Source organism: Aedes aegypti, unplaced genomic scaffold (genome assembly GCF_002204515.2).
Source record: "Aedes aegypti strain LVP_AGWG unplaced genomic scaffold, AaegL5.0 Primary Assembly AGWG_AaegL5_hic_scaff_91_PBJ_arrow, whole genome shotgun sequence".
NCBI lineage: Eukaryota > Metazoa > Arthropoda > Insecta > Diptera > Culicidae > Aedes > Aedes aegypti.
The window spans coordinates 1-12283 of NW_018736623.1; the positions used below are offsets into that span (position 1 = coordinate 1).

General features: G+C 39.6%; 1 protein-coding gene across 1 annotated transcript; it reads left to right on the top strand.

The window, feature by feature from the left end:
* Nucleotides 1–1648: 1648 nt before the first annotated feature.
* On the top strand, nt 1649–10980 carry LOC5565479. The gene is made up of 6 exons (XM_021857197.1): nt 1649–1843; nt 1899–2086; nt 2140–3446; nt 3524–3617; nt 10448–10701; nt 10823–10980. The coding sequence occupies exons 1-6, from the start codon at nt 1704–1706 to the stop codon at nt 10925–10927; spliced, it is 2088 nt and encodes a 695-aa protein (XP_021712889.1). The 5' UTR covers nt 1649–1703; the 3' UTR covers nt 10928–10980.
* Nucleotides 10981–12283: the final 1303 nt, after the last annotated feature.

Sequence of the window (12283 nt, forward strand, 5' to 3'; positions counted from 1 at the left end):
TACTCTATCCACGCTGGCGTCGTCGAATGCTGTAACCGATGGGCGTCCTACGCTTGGGGAGAGGTAGCAAGTAACGTACGAACCATTCGCTGGACGCGTAGATGTGTGGTTGATCTCTGCTGTCCACGCTAATACGCACACCACAGACGATGATCGCACTGATGAACTCTGCACTGCACACAGGTAGCACACGGACGGGGTGCGAGCTGCTTCGATGATACACGTGATCAAAAAAAGGACGGTCTGGTCCTGGTTCGCTGGTACGGTGTATGTGTGGTTGGTCTCTCACTGCCTGCCACCAACCACAACAGGCGTCGATAACGATGGTGACCACTGTCGGCGTGGAGAGCGCACCGCTGTGCACGCTATATGCACACCACAAACGATGATCACTCAGGTTAGCACACGGGACGAGGTGCAAGCTGTTCTTCTACGATACACGTGATCGGAAAATAACCACGCAATGGCGAAAAACGTTCAATACTTTTGCGCAAAAACTCGATTAAACGGCAACACAATGGCTTCGCCAAAAGTGTTCCGCTTCCAAGCGAACTGAGGCTCTTCACTGCACTAAAAACACTTTGCAATAGGCGTCGAAATACCAAAGATTTGGAAAAAACGGGGGTGAACCCGGACACACGAGAACTATCGACTGTCTCGCACGGTAGCTCAACAAGGAATGAACATATATTTTTGAGCGTTTATTCCAACTTAAAAAGTTGAAGGCATAGCCTTATGGTATATTTTGCAAAATTGTGGATTTAGACAAGATGAACAAGTGAACAATAATTGTTCATCAAAAATTTCATTGTTATCAAACCGTTATTACATTTGAACTCTTGACTGGAAAAATGGTCCAAAAATATATGTTAAAATCAAAGTTACTTCCAACGGGCTGTAAAAATTTCATTTTCAAATCAGCCTATGAATAAATGAGATCTAGCCTAGGATCTAGCGTTCTAGAATTGAAAATTTTGTATGGCAAATTGAAAAAGATGCAAATGTTTTGTCCAATACTCTTTAACTCCAGGTATTTGGCAATTTTGCCAAATGAGTTGAAATCATCATAACAAAGGAGAAACGCGTAAAATTAGGCACGAATACACAACTAATTTATCCAGCATAATGCATCCGCAGACACGCCATAAGTTAGTTTCTAGAAGTCATACTATTACAGTTACATTAGCCATAATATCATTGGAAGAACTGTTGATTCCAGCAATAGTCACAACTCAACTTCGAAATGCGATCACTGAACACCAATTTCTTGGCCAATTTAGATCAAAAGCCTTCCAAATATCGAGAGAGATCAAAACATTTGTTTTCAGGTATATGAGTACCTTAATTCCAGAATGCATCTGAGAGCCGAATCGATCGAATCATTCTGAAGTATGTTCTAAAAGTAGAAGACTAGAGTCTACCAAATACATCGTAGATCGATGATGTTTTAAACTATAATTGTTATGATTAAAGCTTTATCAATATATGACGTTTCATGTGATTCCTCATCAGACGTACATATGTACGCATCAATAGCAAGGCTTCGGGGAAGAGATAGCCTCTATGACCTATATACTCATGGCTTATGTCGACGCTTCTACGAATAATCTATTCACTATTGTGTGAGTGCAGTTTAAAGTGCTGATTTTTTCCTAACTGAGCTAGTTTCTTTGAGCTTTTGCATCTGGTAGACGTAATAAAAAATGGATCGGCTGAATTTATTCAGCTTTATTGTAATAGGTTTGTCCTGTACATGTATTTTCGCTCGACCGGGTCAGTTAAAAGAACAAAAATACGAGTTCCAAGAATTTCACTCAAGCTATACGCAAGATAATGTTGCAAGGTAATAATCAATTGGTATCTATAAGGAATAAACATATCATAGATTGCAATTTTAGTTCTTCCAATAATGAAAGACTTCAAGAAGTTTCGATTCCACATGAATCTGTCCCATGGTCCCAACAACATCCGAATGAAGTGAACGCATTTGCTGAAATGTTCCGTCAAAACTACAATAGGATGGTGGCACAGCACAATGAAATGATGCAGATGCACCAACAAACCATGGCGAATATGTTCATACCAGGTAGGCGCAAATGATCTTCTAGAGGAAATTAATTTTGATCAAATTATTTCTAGTGACATACGAACTTTATCATGTCCCTGTCGGATATACTTGGAATAGCTACTTTGGAAATAAACAGCAATACGTTTATGATGAGACAGAACGAATGTCTCGTCAGTTGATCGAGGATATAGAACAAGGTCATCGAACGCAACAGGAGCTGATGAATCCCAATTTCTTTATTGAACAAGCCGCAAGTGAGCTGAACAAAGTCCATCAATCACATCAACCAATCGATTTTTCTGATGTACAAGTCGCTGATGAGATTTCGTACCAACAGCAGCAACAACCAGTTTTTGTTGAATCTGTCTATCAAACTGTGAACCAAGATGATAATCGCGCTGTAGTATACAACGAAAGAACAAATCAATTAGAATACGTCAGACGTCAAGATTCTCTCGAGCCATCTGTTCATGTAGAACTAGCTAACTCCATGAACGAACATCAACCTTTCGAACTTGAAACCCAACCTTCAGTGAGATTGAATAACGAGAAAGTGAACATAACATTTGATCAACAAGTTGAACAAATTGAAGTTCACACACCAATTTTTGTGGAAATGCCAAGCAAACCACAACAGGAAATTGAAATGATCAAATCTACACCCAAGCCATTGGCGTATCATCAGTCAACCCAAACAAACAATGACGAATTTTACGGCAGTACATACGATCAACAACCTAAATATGATTTGCAGTTTGTTGAAAGCCTTTCGGCTGCTACAACGTCATCAAGAGGCCACATTATGTCACTGGTAAGGAATAGAACCCAAGGCAAAGATAGCTCAACAACTCAAACGACAACAACTACCACTACAACAACACCTTTACCAACCACCACTAGTGGAATAATGTCAATGCTTCCGAACAGAAAGCCGGAACGAAATTATATAGAATTATACCAACAAATACAAACGGAATTGGAGAAAACATTAAAAGAGATAGCCGATAATGAAACAGAAGAAACGCATTTCATGGGAATGACTAGTAATAGTGACCAAGGTAAATTGACGTATGAAACGGTAAATCATGGGAAGAATGAAAAAGAATCTCGTGGAGATCAAGGAATTACATCAGACGATTACAACTACGAGGAGGCAACTGAACTGGAGCCTGGATTGGAGTACCATTCTAGGGCAAATGAGTATGCTTTTTCGTCAAGTACACCAGTTCCTGTACACACAAATCCATTTCATTCGGCTGCGCTGGTTCCATTTCCAACTACAAGCACATTGCAGCCATCAAACCCGTATTACTCTGCGCCATTGGCTCCATTCCCTGAAGAGATGTTACACGAACCAACCGAAGCTCAACATCTACAAGTGAGTCATTTTTTCAAGATAATCGGTTACGACAAATCTGATTATTTTTGTTGTACTTCTCTCTTCCAACTGTGCAGTACGCAGAATTTTCAGAGATTATGGATATGAACCAGGAAGTCCAAACTATAGAGCATCATTATGGCCACTATGTCGAAGCAGACACAATTCAAGGTAAGAATGAGGGCGACCAGACAAGCGTAGCACTTGGGATACGTTCATCGAACATATTTTACACATCGAATCGGTAGATAGCTATGTGGATACTTTTTTTTTGTTTTTTTTTTTTTACAAGGGAGAAATCTGCAAACAGATCCCCTGGTAAGGTAACTCAGGGAATGCGGGGATGACGCACCAACGACGACCCGCTAAAACCATCCCATGCACTGAACTTGAGCAATTCTTTTTGAACTGCTCAAGTGGTGTACAGTGCATCGACATGACCCTTGGCCTCAGACCCTTATCTCCCCACCCAAGTAACACAGCTAGTTATATATGAGTTATTATTTCACGTTTAGTACATCATCTGTTGTATTTTTCTGGAATAATTAACTATATATCTGACACTTGTATAGCTAAAAAAGCGCAAAAAATGGCGGCTTATATAACATCTTATAGTTCTATCAACTATATATATTAACATTCAATGGACGGTTTATAGACTTATTTTCAACATAATAAAGACAACAATAAGATTATGAATGATTTTAAGTTATAATAAAGTTATTTTCCAGCATTAAATATACATAGAACACGTGTAAACAGTGAAATATTTCATTTGTTGGTATTGAGTTATTTAAAACCACAAATAACATCTTTACGACACAAGCTGGTTTATCAATAACTCAGGCCAATGTTTTGGTTGGAATAAAGCTATTTGCAAGTAATATACCTTTCAAAAAACATTTTCGTTACTGAATAATCAGATGCATGTCGAATTCATGCAAGCCTAGTAATTTACAGAAAAACGAAAATGATATTGCATTAAAAAAATAATGGCTTCCCCATCTAGAAAAATGATTTCAACGTTAGGATATCTCTAATCCTGAATTATACTAAGATGAAAAATGTTGGAAGTGTATCATATTCAGGAATAGTAGGGATGTTTAGGATGCGATTTGAAATTTATGGTGTAGATTTCAATTTTACCTTTCAATATTTCACCCGCCATTATAAAATGTCCAAAATGCAATACAAGTTCTCTCAAATTCTGATGTTTCGTGAAATTTATTTCATTCCCCACAAAGATACAATATGGCAGGTTTTGCATAAAGCTTACAGCGCTGGTGATAAGTTTTCGGACGGTTGATTTTAAAATTGATTTTAGCAATGCTCTACATTAGCATTGATTACACATTAAAATGTTTCTCTACTTAAAATATCTCATGCCTACACCGCATAATATACTAAGGTGAATCCAATTAAGTAAAATATTTGATTGCAGCTTCGCTGGCATAATATTACATAGTTATTCATATTCTTAGCCGGTGCTGTAATCGATTTCATTTATTTAGCAGAAGGTGAATTTTTTCGTTCTGATTCGAAAATAAGTTGAAATTACGTTATAATAATATCCTAATAACAACCTTATAATCGATTCTCGCAAAATTTGTTCTTACGTTTATAATACATCTTGAGAGCATATTTTCAACATACTCTCTCAGAATAAATTTAATTGTTTTTCCGATAACAATTATAACATCAAAATAACTTAAATATAGCTTCCTGTTTGGTGGAATGATTTTTATCCGTCAAACGTCAAACATCTCTTTTCATATGTCAGTTTTGTTTATTTTTCAACAATATTGGTAATCAAAAGTCGCGCATTTCTGCGATCTAGCGTTTTATCTGTTTTTAATACTGTTTACTTCATCCGCTGCGTCAGGAAGTGGTTATTTTATGAATTTGTTGCCAAAACCTTGTCTCCATTTGAAAAGGTAGGTGAATTCTTGTGGTGCATACCTACAATCAGGCAGCAAGGCATCGGATTCTGTTAGAAGTGTTGTATTGCTTGATTTGCCAACTTGCAGTTCTTTTCAAGATCTCGTGTTTTCTTCAGCTGTTCGAATATCAGCTCGTGGCGATTTTTCCAGATCTTTACCGTCGAAACTATTATTGTTACGTCTTTACTTGTATGTATAACAAACATCAACCTAATTCAGAGCACAATACTCCGACCTAATGTACCTGGAAAAATCATAAGTATAGCATTGAATTGGCATGGCAATTCAATTGGCAAAGATGATAATCAAAAAGATATACGATATACGAGTGTAAAACACTATTTTGAACCTGCAGACGCTATGGATTGTTTAGAGGCATTGTTATTATAAGCAGGCAAAATTGATGGCAATAATTTATTACGATTTATTCTTGTTTTGAAATGCGTCAAGTTTGAATCTTGTGTAAAATACATTTAATAAACATTATTATAACATGAAATCTATACACATCAATATATGAAGCATAAGTTTTAATAGAGTTATATTTAAGTTTATAGAACAATAATTTAACTAGGACAAGCTTTAACTTTCCGATTATTTTATCAACGCTATATGTTTGTTGAAAGCTGTTATATAGCAATAATAATACAAAAGATGTTATGGATTTCGCCTATATTACACTTATATGACACGATTTGATATCTGTTATTTAAAAAGATGTTTTCAGTGTTACTTGGGCAGAACCACCTTATGGTATTTCTTCGGGGAGGGACCAGTGCATATAGCACAACACGTGTAGCAAAAGTAGCCTAGGAAAACTGCTTCTCCTAGCCGACTTAAACAATGTTACAAGAGACCAGCCTCAGGGCTAATCCTCTGCAGCCAACTCTTTGTCTAACATAATGTTCTAACATAATGTGGGTGACAGCCGTCGATACTGCATTCCAGCACTCGGCATCCGTACACATTCTCTCTATAATATTGTCAGGGGACGTGTCCCCTCCGCATGTAACGAGCATGCGACCTCTCACAACATGGGGGCATTCGAATACGACATGCTCCGCTATTTCCTCCACACCAGCATAATTGGGGCACGTAGGAGATTCCCGAACCTATGCAGGTACTGTCTATAGCAACCATGTCCTGACAGAAACTGCGTCAGGTGGAAGTTTACTTCCCCATGGTTTCTTCCATACCAATCTGACACATTTGGTGTTAGCCGATGGTGGAGTTATCCCATTCCTGCTGCCAACCTCTGAGCGTTTCCTCTTTACACGTGTCGGGAACTCCTCTGGTACCTCTTTGGTTGAAACATTGAACATCTTCCTTGATGATGAGCCCGATGGGCGTCATCCCCCGGTTATGATGCACACGGCCTCTTTAGATACCATCCGGTATCCACTTGCTACTCTTAAGCACATGATCCTGTACGTGCTTTCCAACCGCATTAGGTTTCTGCTCGTTCTATGCGCTTTTGACCAGATTGGTCCTCCATACCTTAGTATGGATAGCGCCACGCTTGCCAGTAGCTTGCGTTTGCTGGCAAAAACAGCAGTGCTGTTAGACTTCATCTTCGAAAGTGCCACTATAGCCGTAGATCCTCTTTTACAGGCATATTCAACGTGGCTAGCGAAGCTGAGTTTGCATCGATCATTACCCCAAGATGCCTAAGGGATCGCTTGGACTCTATGGTGCAGTCACCTATCGCGATAAGCGCCCGTTGCTCGGACTTGCGGTTGTTGACCACCACCACCTCAGTCTTGTGACGGGCCAGTTTAGTTTCTTAGACTTCATCCATTCCTCAAATATGGAAATAGAGTGCGCTGCTGTCAACTCTACTTCCTCCATTGATTCACCATAGACCACTAGGATGATATCGTCGGCGAATTTTAACACCCGTCGGAAGAAGCAGCGTTAGTACGTCATCGTACATCGCGCTCCATAACAGCAGGCCCAGGATTGAACCTTAAGGTACTCCCGCGGTAATTCGAACGCTTTTCTGTCCCTCCTATGTGTCATACAGTAGAATCCTACCATTGAAATAGCTTTCTAGAAGCTTACACAACTGCACCGGTACCTTGAGGCGGTGAAGTGTGTGTGCTATTGCTTCCCAGCTTGCGCTTTTGAACGCATTCTTGACAACGGCGCAGTAACGGATGCCGCTCCTTTTATGCTCGATTGCCACCTCAGCTGTCCGAACGACCGACTGGATAGCGTCCAGAGTAGATTTACCTTTCCTGAATCCAAACTGGTTGTTGGACAGGCCGTCCGCACTCTCTTTATACGATACTAGCCTGTTGTGAATCAACCTCTCCAATAACTTGCCCGTCGTATCTAGTAGACCGATAGGTCTATACGCCGACGGGTCACCTGGTGGTTTTCTTCCTTTTGGTAGTAGCACCAATTTCTGTCGCTTCCATACATCCGGGAATCCGGGAAGATTCCTTGCATTCCTTCGATGCAGCGTTGCATCGTGATTCTGAACATGTTCGGATTCGCATTTACTGTCGCTTTTAAGGCAACATTCAGGATATCATCGGGTCCCGGTGCCTTGTTCGACGCGAATGAGCTATGTGGATACTTTCAGTGCGCCATCTACTGCTGGTTATGACGTATACAGCTTTGTACCGATTTTCGGATGTTATCACAATCAGTTGCATCCATTTGTTCACATAATGTTGACCGGAACGCAAATGGAATCACTCGATTCAAAATGCCAAAAAACTCCTTACGATCAGCAATACATAAATTGTTCCAATCAAAGCCCCCCAACTTCAGCTTGATGAGATGACCTTGAGGGGCGGTCGCATTTATTACCCTAGGTTCGAATCCCACCTCAAATTTCTTTTTTACTTGAGGGTTCGCGGATACCCCAAAGAGGAGTCTTATCACCACTCGTAAAATCGTAAAATCTCGCAGCAACTTAAAGCGATTTTGCCAGCTACTATCTAGCTGCTTGATGCAGCTATTCTACATGATGTAGTTTAGGTAGTTGAGTTTTTACGACACACATACCCCTGGGAAGAGAACTCATGTAAGGAGTGGATTACTTGACGAGTCGACCCACTAAAACAGGACTAGCGTTATAACCCTTGAGTTTAAACATATTCCTTCCCGTGGTTCCCGGTTTACTTTAACACGGCCACTTGCTGTTGTACGTTTTGCATCACACATGGAACGTAATGGCAATTGTGCACACACGCTTGAATGTTGGTTGTATTGGAACAATCGCTGCCTAACTAACTCAGCTAGCAGCATACGTAATCATGCCGTAGCGAGCCAAACGGTCTGTTTTACATTACAGCCACCTTAGGATTGTAGCAGTCTTCGTCTACTTGTGCTAGCTGTCGCGAGAATGCTGTTATGGGCTGTCATTAAACTTAGAAGTTCACGCTAAACATTTTACACATACTTACCTTACCAGTCAGATTAAAGCCTGGGTTGCCTCTGCTGTACGTAGGAGTCGTTTCCATTTGACTCGGTCCATGGCTGCTTGTCGCCAGCCACACATTCTGCGAAGCGTCCGCAGATCGTCCTCAATTTGATCGACCCGTCTTGCTCGCTGCGCACCATCGTCTTGTGCCGGTCGGATTGTTTTCGAGAACCATTTTTAGCGGATTGTTATCCGACATTCTAGTGACATGCCCGGCCTATCGCTATCTCCCAATTTTAGCGAGGTACACGAATTCTTCGACCACCTCGATTTCATCACCGTCAATATGAACTCGAAGTAAGGGGCATGCCAGGCCTTCTCTTGAGCCCCTTGCTATCATGTACTTTGTCTTCGACACATTGATGTCCAGTCCGATTCGCCTAACTACAGCCTTTAGTCGAATGTACGTTTCCACCATCGTCCCAAAATTTCGTGCTACAATACAATATCAATGTCGTCATGCCACTCGTGCCTATCTCCACTCTTCTTATCACATCCTCTAACGCGATGTTGAACAGTAAACATGAAAGGCCTTGCCGTAACCCTCAGCGAGATTCGAAGCAACTCGAGTATTCCTGATACTCGGACTATGCACATAACTCGCTCCAGCGTCGGCTTGATCAATCTTATCAGTTTGTTCGGAAAACTGTATTCGTGCATAATCTGCCACAACAGAGCTGGATCGATTGTATCAGAGGCCGATTTCAAATCTATGAACAAATTTTGTGTGGGTACATTGTATTCGCGGCATTTCAGCAACACCTGGCGGATGGCAAATATGTAGGTCCGCAATTGCTTCTTCGCCTATAAATCATGCCTGATATTGCTCAACGAATTCTTTAGCAATTGGTGGTAGACGGCGACATAACATTTATAAGAGTACCTTGAATGCGGCGCTCAAAATTGTGCTCGCACGATAGCACAGCGGAACAAATATGACATTTTGAATATGAACATTTTGAGTGTCTCAAAGATCAAATTATGTGTCTCTAGAATTGGGGTTGCTTTAACTGATGCCCTTCTAAGAAATGTTCCAGCACATCACAATTTTTAGCTACAGGTCGCCAAAGTTGTATGAAACACTGTTCTCATAGATGTTTTCATGAAATTTAAAGTATGATTTTTTTTTGTGATCTAGTCCACCTAGCATGCAAAATATGACTTTAACTTTTCATTCCAAAGTTCGTTTCGCTTATATGGCACAATACAATACTTTCCTAAACCACTAAAAATTACTGTTGAGCATCGAAAGTATTATGAACTTTGTTGATAAGTATTGTTATGCACATGAAGTTTGAATTCTGTGGCAAATTCAGCAAATTAATTGCCATACAAGTCGGCAAACTTGCACGCAAGTTGGCCGACATAGCCAAATTTTGCATTTTCAACAGTCAATAGACTTGTCGCCCTTTTTGTATATGGGAGATCCACTGCTCCGGGAATACTTCCTCCACTGCCCCTGATCCGATAGCTTTTTAAGGCGATGAATATGTTCAAAAGTGCAATACTCGCTGTCCAAATATGAGTCAGATTAATTTTATAAAAATTACGGAGATGAACCAGCCTAGGGCTGAAAATCTCCTAAATAAAGCTATAATAATAATTTTATAAAAATGACAATCTTTTAGATTTGAGCAATCACGATGAAATGAACCAGGGTCAGTTACAAATCCCTCATGGATATGAAGATACGCAACAATATGAAGATCAGCAGCAGCGCTATACCGATGTCGGTGGATCTGAGGATATTGGCCGCGGTTTAGAGCATGAAGTAGAGCAGAAGTTTGAGAAGCAATTGCCACCTGAACAGGCCTATCGAAACCCAGATTCGCAACACACATTTAAAACGAACCCTCAACAGGAAGGTGGAGTACCAGCTCATGTGAGTAGAATTTTATGCAATAAACTGAAACTTGTTTCATGAATTAGAATCAGTATATTTCTATAATGTGCAATGGCTCAAAAGATATTTACTGAAAAAAATTACTCATTACAATCCACAGGTTCAGGAAGTGACATTTACTTCAGGATCAACAGCAGTCCAAAATCAGAAGAAGAATTGGTTCCAGCGGCAGTATGATAAAATGAAGCACGCTTTGCGTGTTTGATAAACATCTTGTTAGATACGAAGAAAATAAAATGCAACAAGTTGAAAAGGCAATTTTCATTCGAATTATTTCATGGAAGAGATTTTAACTCCTTAGGCTTGCCTGAGCCGGTGCTAATAAATTATATCCCGTGTTTAACCAAGATTTCGCTTGACTACCTTAAAATGATTGATCGTTTCGGCGCATGGTAAGTATTTGTTGTGTTTTACTATTTAAGTACTTTTCGAAAAAATCCTCACCTAAAATAGTCAAATAAAAATGGAACAAATGATTTGTTTTTTATTCAGGTCTATATTTGGCTGAACCCTCGGTCTGGCTTTTGCCAAGTTTCCCCTCTACTAGGACCAATACTCAGACGGACTAGGTAATGGCGCCCACATGAACACTGTTTTTTTTATTAGTATTGTGACGTGGTAGTTTTTGAAAAGTACCCATATTCCCTTGCTTCTGAGAAAAGGAAGCATTGTGAAAATCAGCAGCTCCATCAGAATTTGTTTGAAATAGTAGTGTAGTAGTGTCATTACTAATACAGGTCGGACTCGATTATCCGGAGTATCATTTTTTTTCACTCCGGATAATCGAATCCTCCGGATAATCGAATCACTATGAAAAAATTGGAATCTTCGATAAACAAACTGAAATATTATCTTGTTTTGTTGTTTTATTTAAATGATGCGATGGCGTAGCCAGAAATTAATTCTAGGAACAGTAGGGGTCTTTACAAGAAAAAGAAATTTTTTGACCAGCATACACAGAAAAACACTTTTTCAAATCCCCCCGTTCAAAAATGCAAAACCATTCATATTGTATATTGCAATACCAAATTATCTAAGATTTATGCATAAAAATTGAAAAAACAAGAACATCAAAAAACAAATTCCGTATAATCGAGTCTAAAATTCCGGATAATCGATTCCCGGATAATCAAGTCCCCGGATAATCGAGTCTCCGGATAATCGAGTCCGACCTGTACTGTCTAGTCGAAATGGTTTTGAATAATTTGTCATTCAAGTGCTATTCTGATTACTCCTGTTTTTTACATAAGATTAGAGTCTTAAATGTCAATTGTCAAAATTAGACTGTTTAGTAAGAGTTCTAGTTAATTTCATTTTTTGTTGTTAAAAGTATTATTGGTCATTACGTTCATATATAGAAAAAAGTAGCTTTCCTTGTCTGTTCAACAATTTTCGAAACTAGCAAGTGTACCCTAATGATCGATCTCAGCGTCTTACTTTCCATAGTCATTTTTATAGTGAATATTGAAGAGTAAAGTTACCTTAGGCTTCTATTACAGTCTCCTACAAGATTCACTTTTCGGTGGCAAATGCAATGCTTCACAACGCCTACTTTCTACTT